Consider the following 20,501-nt stretch of genomic DNA (forward strand, 5'->3'; position numbering starts at 1 on the left):
AGGCCATGGAAGGAGAGTTGTATGGCATTGAAGCCCATCTGGAGGTTAGTTAACGCAGTGTCCAAAGAAGGGCCAGAGGTATACAGAATGGTATCGTCTGCGTAGAGGTGGATCAGAGACTCACCAGCAGCAAGAGCGACATCATTGATGTGTACAGAGAAGAGAGTCGGCCCGAGAATTGAACCCTGTGGCACCCCCATAGAGACTGCCAGAGGTCCGGAGAACAGGCCCTCCGAATTGACATACTGAACTCTATTGGAGAAGTAGTTGGTGAACCAAGCGAGGCAATCATTTGAGAAACCAAGGCTGTTGAGTCTGCCAATAAGAATGTTGTGATTGACAGGTCGATGAATACAGCTGCACAGTAATGTCTCTTATCGATGGCGGTTATGATATCGTTTAGGATCTTGAGCGTGGCTGAGGTGCACCCATGACCAGCTCTGAAACCAGATTGCATAGCAGAGAAGGTACGATGAGATTCAAAATGGTCAGTAAACGGTTTGTTAACTTGGCTTTCAAAGACCTTAGAAAGGCAGGGTAGAATAGATATAGGTCTGTAGCAGTTTGGGTCTAGAGTGTCTCCCCCTTGGAAGAGGAGGATGACAGCAGCAGCTTTCCAATCTATGGGAATCTCAGACGATACGAAAGAGAGGTTGAACAGGCTAGTAATAGGGGTTGCAATAATTTCGGCAGATAATTTTAGAAAGAGAGGGTCCAGATTGTCTAGCCCGGCTGATTTGTAGGGGTCCAGATTTTGCAGCTCTTTCAGAACGTCAGCTATCTTGATTTGGGTGATGGAGAAGTGGGGGAGGTTTGGGCGAGTTGCTGTGGGGAGCGCAGGGCTGTTGACCGGAGTAGGGGTAGCCAGGTGGAAAGCATGGCCAGCTGTAGAAAAATGCTTATTGAAATTCTCAATTATTATGGATTTATCGGTAGTGACAGTGTTTCCTAGCCTCAGTGCAGTGCTCATATTCTCCATGGACTTTACAGTGTCCCAGAACTTTTTTGAGTTTGTACTACAGGATGCAAATTTCTGTTTGAAAAAGCTAGCCTTAGCTTTCCTAATTGTCTGTGTATATTGGTTCCTAACTTCCCTAAAAAGTTGCATGTCACGGGGGCTATTCGATGCTAATGCAGAACGCCACAGGATGTTTTTGTGCTGGTCAAGGGCAGACAGGTCTGGAGTGAACCAAGGACTATATCTATTCCTAGTTCTACATTTTTTGAATGGAGCATGTTTATTTAAGATGGTGAGGAAAGCACTTTTAAAGAATAACCAGACATCCTCTACTGACGGGATGAGGTCAATGTCATCTTGATTTCCCAAACACAATTCAACATAATCACAATCACTTTTTTGTCTTTTAATAATTTGAAACATATTTTAACACAGGCATAACATCTAACAAGCACCTTATGAAAAAAAAAAAAATCTTTAACAAAAGCCATGCCCTGTTGTTACCTGATATCCCAGTTATAATGTCTTGCATCAAGAAATCACTTAAATATTCTCAAGTTGCCACAGAATCAACCATTGGCTTAACTTACCACGTAGCCAACATTTTGACTATTTTAGCCAACACAGCTACAAGGATGGACTTTAATTGTAGATTTCTGAAGCTTATAGAGACCCCAACTGATGTATAGAACAATATTAAAAGTATCTGCTTTGGTTTAGATACAAGCATCATGAAACCTCTAAAACAATAAATTCATTTGTCTTTTTGGACCTAACTTGCTTATCACTTTTTCAATGTGAGTTCTTCCTTCACAGACTCCATGACATGATGACCTCATGAAAAATATTTGGTCAGATTATTCATTTTGTGTAGGGTTTCCTAGAAACAAGGGTGGCTCAACTTATCCCTTTGGCTCAACTTCCTCCAGTCTCCCCTATGGTTTCACTATATTATTTCATTTCTGTGGGTTGAGGTGTTGGTGGTTTGGCAGAAACTTGTGGAATAGTGTTGGCGCTGACAGGCAAAGCAGCAGTAATGAGAGATTTCTTGGTTCATGAGGTCCTCTTTTGCATAAACATATTTCCTATTGCTATGGAAATTCATAACAAATATTATTGCCACATGAAAAGAAGTGTAAATTGTGAAAGTTGCCAGGAGAATATGATATTCAGCAGCGCTAATCCCACTCTCCTTTTGCTTACTGACTGGCTTATTTGATTTGTATGTGATATGACTTGATTTGATTTGATATCCAGTGCAATTCCCTTTCATATTTATGTGATTATGTCCAAGCACAAACCTCCTATTATGCAGTAAATTATGCTTGATGGAATAAAGGACCGTTACTTGGCCATCTGTAGCATTCCCCACTGTGTGATGTGGGTATTAGGAAGAGAAGATGAGACATTTCCTATTCCATGCACTACCCACCACACACACGCACATGCACACGCACACGCACACACACACACACACACACACACACAGACGCAAATATTTATATCGCTGGATTTATACTTGCAACCCTTGACACGAGAGGCAGGTGCCACATCATCTCCCGATGTCCTCAGACATGGACGGACATGGAATACTGACTTATCACACCTGATCTGGCTGTACAGAAACACAGATACACACACACTCTCATGCTGGCACGGAGACATACACACACATGCAAGCAGGCACACGCACACACGCATGCACGCAAGCTTACACGAAGACAGACACACACACACACACAGTTAGCCGCGTCCCCTACGTCACCGCAATGTGTTGAAAAAGCTACACAGAGGTTGTTTTAGGGCCAGCCGAGGCTGTGGGATTCTAAGTGCTACAGACCAACCACCAAAGCAATTCATCTATTTGTCATTAACAGCCAATAAAAGTGTTTGTAAAACCACTTCTGCAGTTTGCTTGTGTGGCAAGAAGACGATAATCTGGGCTACAGATGTCACCAATTAGGGTTATATTTAACACTGCATCCATTCCAACCAACACAGCCACAGGAATGGCCATGGTGGCAGCACTGCGTATTGTCTGTGACTGCGCCACTGGGCATCACTCACAAAAGGCTCTGCACGCCATCACACTGTTCAGGGGAGGAAGAGGAGAGGAGGAGAGAGAAAATGATGTTTAGGGCTACTTAATACATGTTTGTTTCTTTGCACATATAATCAATCTATAAGCCTAATGAAGGAGATGTGAAATTAAACACTTTCTTTCCTCGGAAGGTGGAGGATCTGATGTGACGTGCTAAACATGGAGAAAGGCCAGTGTGGTGTGGGTGGGGAGGACCCGAGAGATAGGAAGGGAAAGGGGGGGCGGGGTAGAGTGAGACAGACAGAGAGAGAGACGGTGTCAGGAAGAGAGAGACAGAGACAGAGTTAGAGACAGGGCAGAGAAGGATATATGTGCAAAGGTTGAGAGAAAGAGAGATGGAGAAAGAGGGCGAGGTAGAGTGAGACAGGAAAAAATAGAACGATGGAGAGACAGAGATGGAGAGAAGGGTAGAAGGAGAGCGACAAAGAGGTGGAGAGCAAGAGGCAGAAGCAGATGGAGAGACAGAGGTCTAGTCCCCTCCCAGTGCATCCTATTCCCTTCAGAGCACAGGTATGTGTATCCTATCCTCATATAAACATTAGGACCAATACTGGGAAACATTCCTAAGGAAACAGAAAACATTTCATACGGACAGATAGACAGGCAGGTAGGCAGGCAGACATATCGCACCAGATTGCCCTCCCAGCTCCTCCCCCGCTCTATCCATTTCCTCCCACGTTTAGTCTCCTAATTGAAATGAAGTGCAGCTAAACACGAGGCGGTGTCTGTGAGGGGAGGAGTTCTAAAACAACAGACCAGACCGAGACAGAGCCTTTTAGGGAGAGAGGAGAACTCATTCACCACCAGGCCTGTTCATCTTACGAAGAGACCGAAGTGTAACTGACTGACTTACTGAGACTTGTTCTTTTTCATTCTATTACTGGCGTCTTTTCAGTTGTACTTTTGTTGAAATGGTTAAGCTCCAACATAGGAAGATTTGAATATGCGTTATCTTGTTTTGTGGGAGACTTTTCAGTTGTACTTTTGTTGAAATGGTTAAGCGCCAACTTAGGAAGATTTGAAAATGCGTTATCTTGTTTTGGGAGAGGCTTTTCACTTTGCAATTAGAGGTTGAAGAGAGACAGATAATTTAATGACTCATTCCAAGATGTCCTTTGTTCCTCTACAGTTCTCTATTGTTTCAGTACTACATACCATTAAATCGTCATTCACAGATCAGTGAAGAGAAATTCATTTTTGTAAGAAAACAAATGTTCAATGGGTGCATACTGTTCTTGTTCTGAACACGATGTGTGTGTGTGTGTGTGTGTGTGTGTGTGTGTGTGTGTGTGTGTGTGTGTGTGTGTGTGTGTGTGTGTGTGTGTGTGTCACGCCCTGACCTTAGAGAGCCTTTTTTATTCTCTATTTTGTTAGGTCAGGGTGTGACTTGAGTGGGCATATCTATGTTTCTATTTCTTTGTTGGGCTAGTATGGTTCCCAATCAGAGGCAGCTGTTTCTCGTTGTCTCTGATTGGGGATCATACTTAAGCAGCCCTTTTTCCCACCTGAGATTGTGGGATCTTGTTTTTGTGTAGTGCCTGTGAGCACACCATTACTTTACGTTTCGTTTGCGTCTGTATTTGTTTTGGTGAGTTTCACTTATTAAATCATGTGGAACTCTACGCACGCTGTGCCTTGGTCCATTTCTAACGACGAGCGTAACAGAAGATCCCACCTCAACTGGACCAAGCAGCGTGCCCGGGAGGAGATGGCATCCTGGTCTTTGGAGGAGGTTGAGGAGAGAATAGCCTGGTCTTGGGAGGAAGTATTGGAGAGATATGAAAACCTGCCGGGGAAGCATTTGGAAGAAGCGAAGGAGGAACAACCCCCCGTTGTTCCTCCTTCGCTTCTTCCAAACGCTTCCCCGGCAGGTTTTCATATCGCAACCATGACGCAAGCACGAGAGGCAGCCCCCAATTTTTTTTTGGGGGGGGGGCACACGGGGTGGTTGGCGGAGTCAGGTTTCAGACCAGAGCCAACTCCCCACACTCGCTTTAAGGAGCGTGTGACTGTTCAGGCACCATGTTATGCGGTGATACGCACTGTGTCTCCAGTGTCCATTCACAGCCCGGTGCGCTCGGTGCCAGCTCCTCGCACTTGCTGGGCTAAAGTGAGCATCCAGCCAGGATGGGTTGTGCCAGCTCTATGCTCCAGACCTCCAGTGCGCCTCCACGGCCCAGTATATCCTGTGCCAGCTCCGCACACCCAGTCTCCAGGGCGTCTCCCCAGCCCGGTACGACCTGTGCCTGCTCCACGTACCCAGCCTCCAGTGCGTCTCTCCAGCCTGGTACGCCCTGTGCCTGCTACACGCACCCGGCCTCCAGTACATCTCTCCAGCCCAGTATATCCTCTGCCAGCTTCCCGCACCCGGTCTCCAGTGCGTCTCCCCAGCCCGGTACGTCCTGTGCCTGCTCCACGTACCCAGCCTCCAGTGCGTCTCTCCAGCCTGGTACGCCCTGTGCCTGCTACACGCACCCGGCCTCCAGTACATCTCTCCAGCCCAGTATATCCTCTGCCAGCTTCCCACACCCGGTCTCCAGTGCGTCTCCCCAGCCCGGTACGTCCTGTGCCTGCTCCACGCACCCGGCCTCCAGTGCGTCTCTCCAGCCTGGTACGCCCTGTGCCTGCTCCACGCACTCAGTCTCCAGTGTGTCTCCCCAGCCTGGTACGCCCTGTGCCGGCTCCACGCACCAAGCCTCCAGTGATAATCCATGGCACGAATCCTCCAGTGATGATCCATGGCACGAAGCCTCAAGAGATGATCCATGGCACGAAGTCTCCAGTTATGATCCATGGCCCGAAGCCTCCAGTGATGATCCATGGCACGAAGCCTCCAGTGATGATCCGTGGCCCGAAGCCTTCAGAGATGATCCGTGGCCCGAAGCCTCCAGCGACGATCCGTGGCACGAAGCCTCCACCGAGAGTAGATGCCCACCCGGACCCTCCCCTATAGGTTCAGGTTTGCGGCCAAAGTCCGCACCTTTGGGGGGGGGGGGGTACTGTCACGCCCTGACCTTAGAGAGCCTTTTTTAGGGTGTGACTTGGGTGGGCATATCTATGTTTCTATTTCTTTGTTGGCTTAGTGTGGTTCCCAATCAGAGGCAGCTCTTTCTCGTTGTCTCTGATTGGGGATCATACTTAGGCAGCCCTTTTTCCCACCTGAGATTGTGGGATCTTGTTTTTGTGTAGTGCCTGTGAGCACACCATTACTTTACATTTCGTTTGCTTCTGTATTTCTTTTGGTGAGTTTCATTTATTAAATCATGTGGAACTCTACGCACGCTGCGCCTTGGTCCATTTCTAATGACGAGCGTAACAGTGTGTGTGTGTGTGCATGCATTTATGCATTGGTGTATGTGTGTTTGCCCGTGCGAGTTGAGGCAGGCGCATTTGCGTTCATTTGTTTCTCTGCTGATGAGAAAGGTTTGGCATTTAATACGGTAAACACATTCATCACCATAGACAGATAATTATCTCCATAATGTGGAAGCCTTCGGAGGCCTCCCTGGGTTGTTGTCATAGTCATCAGTGGATGTGCTGTAGATGTGTTTTGCCTTTTGTTGCTTTCTGTTTGTTTGTTCAAATAACCTTGCTAGCTCTGGGGGGCACTGCAGCTCTTTAATTTAGAGAGAGAAGGATGGAGGGATAGATGGATGGAGGAGAAGAAGAAACGGGTGGCACATCAAAAAGGAAGCGGATAAAAGAAACCACTCAAAAGAAACGCTAGTCGGTCATGGTGCTTAGGTCCTCTGTCTGACTGTCTGGCTCTGGACGCTTTTCTCCTTGCACCCAGTTTTTCTCTCCTCCTTCTTTGCTCTTTCTGCTGTCGAGTTCTGTCTTTGCTGCTTCCTGTTTTCCTCTTACTTTCTCTTTTTTCTCTCTCTCTCTTTCTCTCTTTGTCCCAGTCCTTGGTGCACCTGTTTTCTTTTCTCCGCCCTCCTCCCCTTCTTTTCTCTCGGGTGCAGTTTTTTGATTTCTGCAATCCTGGAAACTGAAAGCTAAAAGGCTAAATGCTTTTGATATTCAATGATTACATGCTTGCCTCCCCTCTTTTCGAGTGGGGTGATAAAACATTACGCTCTTAAATTTCCCAGCTCATAGAATAATGTGATGTCACAACAGTACTTGATTGTATACAATTTGCATTTTCCTGTGATTTATATATTGCATATTCTCTAATTTAGTTTGTTGTGCCCGTTGTGGCTTCCCTAATCAGTGTGTAATCCTGGAGCTGATGATGAGGGAGGAAGAGGGGATGTGAACAGATGAATACTTCCTTATCTATCTATCTCCATCCCAACTCTATAATTTTCTCATCAGTGTGCTGTGTGACTGTGTGACAGAGAAGTGGAGGCAGCTGAGAGGAGTGAAAGGAGGGAGTCTCTCCCCTAGCTCTGTCTCTGTGATTGTGGCATTGTTCTGCTGTGTGTGTGTGTGTGTGTGTGTGTGTGTGTGTGTGTGTGTGTGTGTGTGTGTGTGTGTGTGTGTGTGTGTGTGTGTGTGTGTGTGTGTGTGTGTGTGTGTGTGTGTGTGTGTGTGTGTGTGTGTGTGTGTGTTGAGGCTGGCCTGCCTCCTCTCAGCATCAGACAGCTAGCTAGCCTCTGGGACATGTACACTGTGGTTTCCTGGTTGGGTTAGTCAGCTAGCTAATGCAACACCTTTGTTCTCCTAATTGCCTGCTGTGTCTGCCTCGGGGCGGAAATGAAAATGCATGAATTATTCCAGTACGATGGAATACTACAATTATGAAGTCGGTTTAACACGTTTTGCACTATATCATAGTTCCACCGTAAGTCATCATAACTTATGCACATGAAACTGAGATTATTTCATCCATCACAATTCCTCTACAAAGGCCAAAAATACAGTGAATGAAATTGGTGACATTTTCCTTACTGACAACATGGTGTCCAAATCTTGAAGGGCACGGATGTATGTGACTGGTGGGTACATGCATGGGGTGTATGGACTGGTGGGTACATGCATGGGGTGTAGGGACTGGTGGGTACATGCATGGGGTGTAGGGACAGGTGGGTACATGCATTGGGTGTGGGGACTGGTGGGTACATGCATGGGGTGTGGGGACTGGTGGGTACATGCATGGGGTGTGGGGCCTGGTGGGTACATGCATGGGGTGTAGGGACTGGTGGGTACATGCATGGGGTGTAGGGACAGGTGGGTACATGCATTGGGTGTGGGGACTGGTGGGTACATGCATGGGGTGTAAGGACTGGTGGGTACATGCATGTGGTGTGGGGACTCGTGGGTACATGCATTGGGTGTGGGGACTGGTGGGTACATGCATGGGGTGTGGGGACTGGTGGGTACATGCATGGGGTGTAGGGACTGGTGGGTACATGCATGGGGTGTGGGGACTGGTGGGTACATGCATGGGGTGTAGGGACTGGTGGGTACATGCATGGGGTGTGGGGACTGGTGGGTACATGCATGGGGTGTAGGGACAGGTGGGTACATGCATGGGGTGTGGGGACTGGTGGGTACATGCATGGGGTGTGGGGACTGGTGGGTACATGCATGGGGTGTAGGGACTGGTGGGTACACGCATGGGGTGTAGGGACTGGTGGGTACACGCATGGGGTGTAGGGACTGGTGGGTACACGCATGGGGTGTGGGGACTGGTGGGTACACGCATGGGGTGTAGGGACTGGTGGGTACATGCATGCAATAGGTGCCAGTTTGTACAGTAGTTTCATGTTTCAAGTAATTCATATATGTTTTGTTGATATCATACCAGCTGGATTACAGATTCAGTTTTAGTCAGACAAGTTTAGTGCTTCCAAATCCATGTCTGACATCTCTGCTCCCTCCAGAACTAGAACCAGAGGTGATGTTAGAAGGTAATGAAATAAGCTCTGCTGTGTTCATTCAGACAGTTCTCATAGCCTCACTGCTAGTGGCAGACAGACACACTGCATTCAACGGAGCAAGAGCAACAATGCTAATCGAGTGGTTCCGTATTGTGATTCAGCCTGCCTCCTCCACAGTAGCTAGCTGGAGTATGTGCTTGTGTACCAGTGGTGGCTAGTGAATCAATGCCACTGCACTGACTGTCAGACTCTACTAGTGCCAGACATGTTCTTCCAGGAACTGGCATGCCTGGCCACATTTCTCTCTAGTGTAGGCTAGGACACAGAGGCTAAGTCCCAAATGGCACCCTATTACTTATAGTGTACTATCTTTGAGCCATAGGGCTCTGGTCTCATAAAGCCCTGATCAAATGGATAAAGGGACTAGTGTGCTATTTATGGCTCATAAGGAGCTAGCCCTCAAATCCTAATGGGGTGGAGAAGGGTTCACGGCCTGTAGACACGACCATGGAGGAAATATTCAGGACTGGACAGCCCATACAGTATATACATGGACAGTGTCTGCGGGAATCATTTCCTGTGTTTTTGAAAAGGTAAAGATGTCTTACCGTCTTAAAAGTATATGGTGAAACATTTTTGATATTTATTTTTAAAATTATGGTAGTGGTAGCACTTGTAGGAATCAACTATAATTGGACACAAAAAAATTACAAACACAACCAAAAATGTTTTTCTACAAATGAATCAAGCTGTCCTCAATCCAAAACTGGATTTGGGGAACTAGGCTATGGGTACTGTGAAAGAAAATACAGCCTACTCCCAAACAAATACGTTCCTTTTCTGAGCTAACAAAATACTGGCAAAGCCAGGGTTGCGTTCAATACAATAGAACCAGTGGAGGCTGCTGAGGGGAGGACGACTCATAATAATGTCTGGAATGGAGTCATTGGAATGGTTTTAAACACATCAAACACATGGCTTCCTCCCTTCAGCACCATTGACTGGATAGAATTGTGTGCAACATTGAATTCAACAGAAACAGTGCTGTATTGAGCGACCAAAATGTTGTGAATATGGTGGTTCAGAGGGAATTTACCGTATGGTGTACTACATGAGTTTTGCGATTTCAGATGGTCACACCCATATTGATCAGCCCACAACTTGCCACACCCACCAAACGGGAGCAAACGTACCTCAAACGTCACGCAACATAGAAACATTGAAGCAAAGTGAACTTACCTCAGGTAAAATTGCCAAGTGCCACTCTCTGGACAAAACCATTGCCACAACAAGCAGGGGTGCACATAACCAACAAAGTAGTTGAAGTCCCCTTTGCAAACCTAAGGGCATTTGAAACATCTAAAAGAAGACTATCATCATCACAATACTATTCACAGACCATTCTCAATTAAACCAGTATACATTTTCAATAAACAAAGTAATCAATTGACAAAATGACAGAATCCACGGGAAAAGGGGTGCACGCTTCTCGAGCATCCGCAGGATACAGGCTACATGCACATATCGTCTCGTATATAACCTCATATATAACGAGCGAAGCTTCCAGAAGCAGCAACGATCAACACAATGGAAGCACTCAAAATGCACAAGCAAACAAAATACATTAATCGAATGACACAGAAGACTGGGGCTTTTGTTAGCAATTTCATAGTCAAACACATGTTTAAAATCAGTAACAAGGTTTGGAAACATTATCATTTAGCAGACAGTGAACAAGGGAGAGCATGCAGGGCTTACATTTCAGCAGGAATGTGAGACAGGTCGTCATCACAGTGTTCTAGGCCAACTTTGCCCAATATGCTGCATTTGCTTTGTTAGACATACATAGAAAACTTACTGCCACACAGGGATCCAATGGTCTGCATTTGTCTCAGTATTGTATTTGATCTCAGTGGAGATGGGAATGGTTAGCGAGGCTTTTGGATCAGCTTGATTGATCAGTGAAAACCTGGATGTCTGGTGTCCCTGACTCCTCCAGTAAGCCTGCTATATGCCCTCTCCTGGCTGTCTCCATCTGAAATCCATACAGGACTGAGAGAGCCAATGCAACTGCATCATGAGGTATCCAAAGTGATAATGACCGTTTGATAGGAGTAGTTACTGTTCTGCCATGAAGCAATTTTCCACACCAAAATTATTTTAGAATGAAATAGTTTGTATTTCAGTATTATGGTTTGTAATGAAGGACAAATATCACTTTAAACAACAACATGTTCTATTGACATAGTCACCTATTTATTTTTATGTAACTAGGCAAGTCAGTTTAGAACAAATTCTTATTTACAGTGATGGCCTCCAGGGGAACAGTGGGTTAACTGCCTTGTTCAGGGGCAGAACGACAGATTTTTACCTTGTCAGCTCGGGGATTCGATCTTTTAACCTTGTGGTTAATAGTCCAACACGCTAACCACTAGGCTACCTGCCGCCCCTCACCTATTCACTTTTAGCCTTCCTAATGGCTTTAGTGTTAATAATTGAAAACAAACAAAGCTATTGATCACACTATGGCAAGCTAAAGCAAAGGCACAGAGATAATGAATGATTGCAGCTGTTTATATTTTTGTAGTTAATAGCCGCATAATTGAACAAATTTGTGTGCTCACTGATCAAATATGAGAGGAGACATCTTAAACAAGCCATTGTCTCTCAGGAAGGGATCATTCTGCACTTGACTAATGAACCAAAACAAAGCAAGGCCTATATAACATCATCCTTCTGTCTGGTGGTTACACATTCTTCATATTTTCAGAGATCTGGAAGAACTGGACATATGGTTCTCTTCTCAAGCCTCACTGACTGTGTCTAACAATATTCTGCTGTGTCAGTTGATTTATGTGCCTTCAGAAAGTATTCACAACCCTTGACTTTTCCCACATTTTGCTGTGTTACAGCCAGAAATGGATTAAACTGATATTTTTGTCACACATCTACACACGATACGCCATAATGACAAAGTGAAAACGTGTTTCTAGAAATGTTAGCAAATATACAGAAATATCTCATTTACGTAAGAATTCACAGCCCTGAGTCAATACATGTTAGAATCACCTTTGGCAGCGATTACTAGTGTGAGTCTTTCTGGGAAAGTCTCTAGGAGCTTTTCACATCTGGAAAAATTGTAGACCTGTACTCCACACACAGAGACGTGTACAAAGCTCTTATGTGGCATGGCTTGCAAACTATTACAGACTACAAAGGGAAGCAAAGCCGCGTGCTGCCCAGTGACACGAGCCTACCAGACGAGCTAAAACACTTCTTTGCTCACTTTGAGGCAAGCAACACTGAGGCATGCATGAGAGCATCAGCTGTTCCAGACGACAGTGTGATCACGCTCTCTGTAGCCGACGTGAGTAAGAACTTTAAACAGGTCAACATACATAAGGCTGCGGGGCCAGACGGATTACCAGGACATGTGCTCCGGGCATGTACTGACCAACTGGCAGGTGTCTTCACTGACATTTTCAACATGTCCCTGATTGTGTCTGTAATACCAACATGTTTCAACCAAACCACCATAGTCCCTGTGCCCAAGAACACAAAGGCAACCGGCCTAAATGACTACCGACCCGTAGCACTCACATCCGTAGTGAAGTGCTTTGAAAGGTTGGTAATGGCTCACATCAACACCATTATCCCAGAAACCCTAGACCCACTCCAATTTGCTTACCGCCCAAACAGATCCACAGATGATTTGGCATGGGTCCTGAGATCCTCAAAAGGTTCTACGGGCTGCAACATCAAGAGCATCCTGACTGGTTGCATCACTGCCTGGTACGGCAATGGCTCGGCCTCTGACTGCAAAGCACTACAGAGGGTAGTGCGTACGGCCCAGTACATCACTGGGGCTAAGCTGCCTGCCATCTAGGACCTCTACACCAGCCGGTGTCAGAGGAAGGCCCTAAAAATGGTCAAAGACCCCAGCTGCCCCAGTCATAGACTGTTCTCTCTACTACCGCATGGCAAGTGCCAAGTATAGGACAAAAAGGCTTCTCAACAGTTTTTACCCCCAAGCCATAAGACTCCTGAACAGGTGATCAAATGGCCAACCGGACTATCTGCATTTTGTGCCCCACCCCCAACCCCTCTTTTACGCTGATGCTACTTTCTGTTTATCATATATGCATAGTCACTTTAACTATACATTCATGTACATACTACCCCAATTGGGTCGACCAACTGGTGCTCTCGCACATTGGCTAACCAGGCTATCTGCATTGTGTCCCACCACCCACCACCCGCCAACCCCTCTTTTACGCTACTGCTGCTCTCTGTTCATCATATATGCATAGTCACTTTAACCATATCTACATGTACATACTACCTCAATCAGCCTGACTAACTGGTGTCTGTATGTAGCCTCACCACTTTTATAGCCTCGCTACTGTATATAGCCTGTCTTTTTACTGTTGTTTTATTTCTTTACTTACCTATTGTTCACCTAATACCTTTTTTGCACTTTTGGTTAGAGCCTGTAAGTAAGCATTTCACTGTAAGGTCTACACCTGTTGTATTCGGCGCATGTGACAAATAAACTTTGATTTGATTTGATTATACAATATTTGCCCATTATTGTTTTCAAAACTCTTCTAGCTCTGTCAAATTGTTTTTTGATAATTGCTAGACAACCATTTTCAAGTCTTGCCATAGATTTTATATACTGTAACTCTGCTCCTTAGGAACATTCACTGTCTTATTGGTAAGCAACTCTAGTGCAGATATGGCCATGTTTTTTAGGTTATTGTCCTGCTGAAAGGTTAATTCATCTCCCATTATCTGGTGGAAAGCAGACTGAACCAGGTTTCCGCAATGATTTTGCCTGTGATTAGCTACTTTCCATTCATTTTTATCCTAAAAAACCTCCTAGTCATTAACGATCACATGCATACCATAACATGATGCAGCCCCCACTATTCTTGTAAATATGAACAGTGGTACTCAGTCATTTGCCCCAAACATAACACTTTGTATTCAGGGAAAAAGTAAATTGGTTTGCCACATGTTTTGCAGTTTTACTTTAGTGCCTTGTTGCAAACAGGATGTATGTTTTGGAATATTTGTATTCTGTACAGACTTCCTTCTTTTCACTCTGTCATTTAGGTTAGTATTGTTGAGTAACTACAATGTTGTTAGTCCATCCTCAGTTTTCTCCTATCACAGCCATTAAACTCTTTAATTGTTTTAAAGTTACCATTGGCCTCATGGTGAAATTCCTGAGGGGTTTCTTTCCTCTCTGTTAACTGAGTCAGGAAGGATGCCTGTATCTTTGTAGTGACTGGGTGTATTGATACACCACCCAAAGTGTAATTAATAACTTCCCAATGCTCAAAGGGATATTCAATGTTTGCTTTTTTTTACCCATCTACCAATAGGTGCCCTTCCTTGCGAGGCATTGGAAAACCTCCCTGGTCTTTGTGGTTGAATCTGTGTTTGAAATTCACTGCTCGACTGAGGGACCTTACAGATAATTGTATGTGCTGGGTACAGATATGAGGTAGTCATTCAAAACTCATGTTAAACACTATTATCCATGCAACTTATTGTCTCACTTTTTAAGCATATTTTTACTCCTGAACTTATTTAGGCTTGCCATAACAAAGGGGTTGAATACGTATTTCAGCTTTTCGAAAAAATAATTAAACTTTGACATTAGGGGGTATTATAAGTATGCGTGACAAATCTCAAATGTCAATTTCATCCATTTCAAATTCAGGCTGTAACAAAACAAAATGTGGAAAAAGTTAAGGGATGTGACTTCTTTCTGAAGACACTGTATATATCTGTGTTGTAACGGAGATCAAACCAGCCTCAAACCAGCGATGCACAAACTGAGTCTGGTGGTGAGAGTATAATGGAAAGAGCTTATTATTCATGTCTTATCTTCATGATTTGCTAGTGTATTTGCTGTTATAGTGATGTGTCCTCTCAGGTCCAAATATCTCTCTTATCTCTTTCTCTCCAGGTTCGTCTGATAGTCTGGGTCGACTGACACACACAATCATGGACAGATCACTGGACCACTGAGTGCAATCTTCCTCTTTATCCTCCTCCTTCCTCCTCCTCCTCCTCTTCCTCCTTCCTCCTCTTCCTCCTCCTCCTCTTCCTTCCTCCTCTTCCTTCTCTTCCTCCTCCTCCTCTTCCCCTGTACCTCCACCCCAGAGGCTTCAGTGAACACCCTGAAGGTCCCACCTGGTTGCCAGAAAATCAGTGAGACAGAAAGACAGATCGACGAGAGGTTACAAAAAAACAGAGGTTCCAACAAATCCCCTCTGGTCTTTCTAATTCATTTGATAACCATGACGACCACTCTTTTTTCCTCCTTACCTGGGCACCTGGTGAACCCCCAAGTCCCCCTGCCATCATCGTTGCTGCTTTTGCTGCTGTTACAACTGTTTAGTCAGTGCCCGGCTGCTCCCTCAGGGCCTGAGTCAGACACCTGCTCCACTCTGGTCCAGAGCCGATTCTTTGGCCACTTCCTGTCCTCCTCCACTTTCCCCACGGCACCCTGCTCCTGGACCCTGCAGAACCCAGACCCACGGCGCTACACCATCTTTATCAAGGTAACCAAACCTACCTCCACAACGGACTGCATTCCCCGGCAGCTCCGCACATTCCAGTTTGACTCGTTTCTGGAGACCACGCGCACCTACCTGGGCATGGAGAGCTTCGACGAGGTGGTCAAGCTGTGTGAATCTTCATCCCCTGTGGCCTTTCTAGAGGCTGGGAAACAGTTCCTACAAATGAGGAAAGGGCCACCCCGGGCCGGCGTGACGGTCACCACCCCTAACGCTGGCGAAGATGGGGAATTTAAGACAGAGTACCTGGTGGTGGGTAAGCGTAATCCCAGCATGGCAGCATGTCAGATGCTGTGCCAGTGGCTGGAGGACTGCCTGGCATCCAGCACCTCTAACAGGCCCTGTGGCATCATGCAGACCCCCTGCCAGTGCTGGGAGCCCCCTCCTCCACAGCTCAGCGAAGGGGATGGATGCTACAGGAACGGGTTCTACCTGGAGAACTGCCTACCCAGCTCGAATGAGAAGAGTGATACTGACAGCAACGGTGAGTGGAATAGTTCTCTGGTTTTAGTTATGGGCATTTGTGGAAATGTTTTGGCCAACATGTGATGCCGTTTTGTCTATTGGAGGAGAGCTTGTAGGCGAGGCTTGTGGCTCACTTGGTCATCTTGTCTGTACAGCATGCCATTTCATGTTAAATGGGGGGCCTCTGTGGTCCAGGTCAATCAATGAATGTGTAGGGAGCCTCGTACTCTACCCTGTCAAAATACAATGAAATAGTTATTTAAAAGGAAAGACAAGTAATTGACATAGCCACCTCCTGATAATTTCCAGACAATTTGAGGCAACTTGTGTTCAAATGACTATGCAGCATCCAAAAAAGTGCTCTGGCTAGGTCACAGAAAGTAGAAAGGCTGTGAAATATCAGTAGAATAATAGTAGCTCAGAGACAGAACAGAGATGGTATAGGGTTTCTGCTGATGGATTCTGAGCTGAATGACCTTGGCCGGTCGGCGCCGTGTCCTGTCTCTCTGTGGTTGGGAAGAGAGACACTGGATCGGCCTGAGGGAGGCTGGGACTGGGGAGGAGGATCTGGGTGTGATATGGGATAGCTGCTGGAGGACTATGGAGGGAGGTAGAGATGGGCAGGGAGAGATGGAGAGAGGGGGAACTGGATGAACAGAGAAGGGAGGCTGGGACTGGGGAGGAGGATCTGGGTGTGATATGGGATAGCGCAGGAGGAATATTGAGGGAGGTAGAGATGGGCAGGGAGAGATGGAGAGAGGGGGAACTGGATGAACAGAGAAGGGAGGCTAGGACTGGGAGGATGATCTATGTGTAATATGGGATACCTTTAATGGCAGCTCAGAGCGGGGGGAGTGGGTGTGTGTGTGAGCTGGATACACAGTAGATGAGTTTTAGATTATGGGGACTGTAGCTAGCTGGATTTCTGTGTATGGCTGCTCTGAGCAGGGGGCGTTGCACAGGAGAGAGGCTATAGGGGCTTGGATAAGGATACGGGTCTGTAGTTGGTTGGATGTGTGATGGTGCTGTGTGATCCTGGCTCCCCTCCCCAAGGCTGGACCTGACAGACAGGCTGATAACTGAGAGCTCCATCCCTGAGGGAGGCTAGGGCTACTGCCTGCCATTGGGTTGAACCATTGTTCTTCCCACCCCCCTCTTCTCCTTCTCCATCCATCTTTCTCTTCTTCTCTCGCTCTCTGCATCACTTCCTCTTATCAGCCTCTGGTCTCTTCCAGGGCCGGGACGATGCCAGATTCGCGATACATTAGTATGGAGGCAAGAAAACAAGAAAACAAATCAGATTTCACTTATTAAAGAAAACAGCCCTAATGTTGGAAACAAACATCATTATGTTGTCATCCAGAGTCACATGCATTTATTTTCCAATGTATATCACACAATATTTTACATACAGCAGGTTTTTAAATGACCAAAGAGTTAGGTCTGTTTCGTGTTTAAATCACGATACTGGTAACATCATAGCCCTAATCTCTTCTTCTCAGAGCACCCAGCCCTCTCCCTCCCTCTGCATCTCTTCCCTCCATCTTCTCCTCCATCCAGCCATCCTTCCTCTCTTTCTCTTCTCTATCACTTCAGCCTCTGGTCAAACCTCTCCCTCCCCATCCCTCCCTCAATCTCTCCCTCCCTCCCCCTAACCAGGCCTATAGGCTGATTCCAGGCTGATGGAGGAGACTCAGTCTAGCAGCCAGCCAAGCAGAGCTGATGTTGTGGGTAGTATCTCATGTCATCTTCTCCCCCCTGTCTCCTCTCCTCTCTCTGCAACTAATGTTCCCTGTCACTAAGGCTCTCCTCTCCTCTCCTCTCCTCTCCTCTCCTCTCCTCTCCTCTCCTCTCCTCTCCTCTCCTCTCCTCTCCTCTCCTCTCCTCTCCACCCTAGGCTAGTTATCCTTCTTACGTAATCCAGATCATGGGGTGTGGTCTGGAGATACATACAAGACTTGGCTGGGTACATCTAGAAAGAGGAGGATTCTTCATATTATTATTCTCTTTCTATTCTTTTTCTTTCTTTCTTTCTCTCTCTTTCTCTCTGTCTCTCTATCTATTTATTTATCTTTCTCAGTCTCTCTTTCTCTCTTTCTCTCTCTCAGAATAGCAGGGCCTCTGAGGTCAAAGTGAACTTTGATGATATTCCTATACCTCTCTAAGTGGCAATTGAACCCCCACTGAGCATGGGGAGACAGTCGATGGATGGATGGCTAGCTGGAAGGATGGATGGGTGGGTTAGTTGAGGATGAAGAGAGAGAAGAAAGGATAATGGATTCTGTGTGGGAATGGGCTGGGAGCCAGACTGGCTTGCTGTGCTGAGGAGGAGAGGAGCAATGAGCGGAGAGAAGAGGAGCATGAAATGAGATGACTGTTGAAGGGTTTGGGAAGTGAGCGGTTGAGACAGAAGCCTTCATGGCCCTGTCTGTCTCTGAGGCCTCACTCAGCACACAATGAATGGATCCCTGTCTATCTCACCCTACATCTTCCCTCCATCTCTCTCTGTGTCTCTCTCTCTATTGCTCGCTCTCTCTATGGAGAGGAGAGATGTCACTTCCACACTTCCTCCCGTCCACACATCTATCCCTTTCACATGGAGAGCAGATGGCTGGAGTAGTCAGTTAGAGATCAGACAGTTGGAGAGCAGATGGCTGGAGTAGTCAGCTAGAGGTCAGACAGTTGGAGAGCAGATGGCTGGAGTAGTCAGTTAGAGGTCAGACAGTTGGAGAGCAGATGGCTGGAGTAGTCAGCTAGAGGTCAGACAGTTGGAGAGCAGATGGCTGGAGTAGTCAGTTAGAGGTCAGACAGTTGGAGAGCAGATGGCTGGAGTAGTCAGCTAGAGGTCAGACAGTTAGAGAGCAGATGGCTGGAGTAGTCAGTTAGAGGTCAGACAGTTGGAGAGCAGATGGCTGGAGTAGTCAGTTAGAGGTCAGACAGTTGGAGAGCAGATGGCTGGAGTAGTCAGCTAGAGGTCAGACAGTTGGAGAGCAGATGGCTGGAGTAGTCAGTTAGAGGTCAGACAGTTTGAGAGCAGATGGCTGGAGTAGTCAGTTAGAGGTCAGACAGTTGGAGAGCAGATGGCTGGAGTAGTCAGTTAGAGGTCAGACAGTTGGAGAGCAGATGGCTGGAGTAGTCAGTTAGAGGTCAGACAGTTTGAGAGCAGGCCGTCACTGGTAGCACAGAGGAAGAGAAGGGAGGCAGCTTTCATTTGAATGCTGGGCCTGTCTCTGTGTGTGTGTGTGTGTGTGTGTGTGTGTATGTGTGTGTGTGTGTGTGTGTGTGTGTGTGTGTGTGTGTATGTGTGTGTGTGTGTGTGTGTGTGTGTGTGTGTGTGTGTGTGTGTGTGTGTGTGTGTGTGTGTGTGTGTGTGTGTGTGTGTGTGTGTGTGTGTGTGTGTGTGTGTGTGTGTTGCACAGTGGGAAGACATCACGGAGCAGGAGAGAGGATTCATTTCTCACTTCACAGAGACAGCAGGGGAGGCAGTGACAAATTAAAGGAGGGATTTGAGAGACAAGGAGAGAAACAAAGAGAGAGGGAGAAGAGGGAAAGATTGGTGTGGGGACGTGAAATTGAGAAAATGGGAAGATGGGAGAAAGACAGAAAATTGACAAAAATGAGAGCGAGAAGCAGAGAGTAAGAGGAGTTCAAGGGGACTGGAAAGGAGGGAGGAGTGTGGGAGGAGATGGGAAAAGAGAGAGGAGAAAAACATGTATTCATGACTTGCACCTTTCTTTATGGTGGTCAGATGTTAGTAGAATGCTGACGTTAAGTAAGATGAATGTGTGTGGTAGTTCCCAGAGAGGACAGCTACTTGTGCACACACACACACACACACACGCACGCACGCACGCACACTCACACGCGCGCGCACGCACACGCACACGCACACACACACGCACACGCACACACACACGCACACATACACACAGCTTAGATGTGAGGTTGCTAAACTAAGGGATATCAAACCACTGCTCCCAGAGGAGAGGAGAGTCTTATAGCAAGTCTAATGCATTAACACCTCTTCCCACACACTCTACACTACCTCTCTCTGTCTCTGTCTCTCTCCATCTCTCTCCACAGAAACACTCTCTCTCCCTCTCTTGTTGGGCAGATAGTTGCACACACTGGTCCCTCGTGACAGAGAGTGGGTGGCTGACAGAGTGCTAAGAGAGAAGCTGAAGATTGTGGTGCCTGTGTGTGTGTGGACACAAAAATGTGACCAACTGGGGACATTTTGTTAGTTCCCACAAGGTTAATGTTATTTCTAGGGGTTCAGTGTTAGGGTTAGAATTAGTGTTAGGGTAAGAATTACGTTAAGGGTTAGAGATAGGAGCTAGGGTTAGGGTTAGGAGCTAGGGTTAGGAGCTAGGGTTAGTTTGTTGGTTGGTGGAGCAAACAGGGACTCACGCACACAGGAAGGCAGGAGAGAGAAGCTATGAACAGCAGACGAAAACGTAACTGTGGACTTTGTCCCAAGCAGAACACCGGGTGGATAGACCGACATTTCAAAGTCACCCATTAACTTAAGTCTGGTACTATCGAATGGAAGCACG

At 46.5% G+C, this 20,501-nt stretch overlaps 1 protein-coding gene across 1 annotated transcript in view; it reads left to right on the top strand.

Moving 5' to 3' along the window:
* The window catches only part of LOC115188799 (adhesion G protein-coupled receptor B1-like), a 38,485-nt gene extending 21,476 nt beyond the window's left edge, over nucleotides 1-17,009 (top strand). Inside the window, exons 2-3 of the mRNA XM_029747648.1 lie at nucleotides 14,868-15,964; nucleotides 16,999-17,009. Coding sequence (XP_029603508.1) covers nucleotides 15,202-15,964; nucleotides 16,999-17,009 — 774 coding nt within the window. The 5' untranslated portion in view covers nucleotides 14,868-15,201. The remainder of the gene's footprint in view (nucleotides 1-14,867; nucleotides 15,965-16,998) is intronic.
* Nucleotides 17,010-20,501: the final 3,492 nt, after the last annotated feature.

This window comes from Salmo trutta, unplaced genomic scaffold (genome assembly GCF_901001165.1).
Source record: "Salmo trutta unplaced genomic scaffold, fSalTru1.1, whole genome shotgun sequence".
NCBI lineage: Eukaryota > Metazoa > Chordata > Actinopteri > Salmoniformes > Salmonidae > Salmo > Salmo trutta.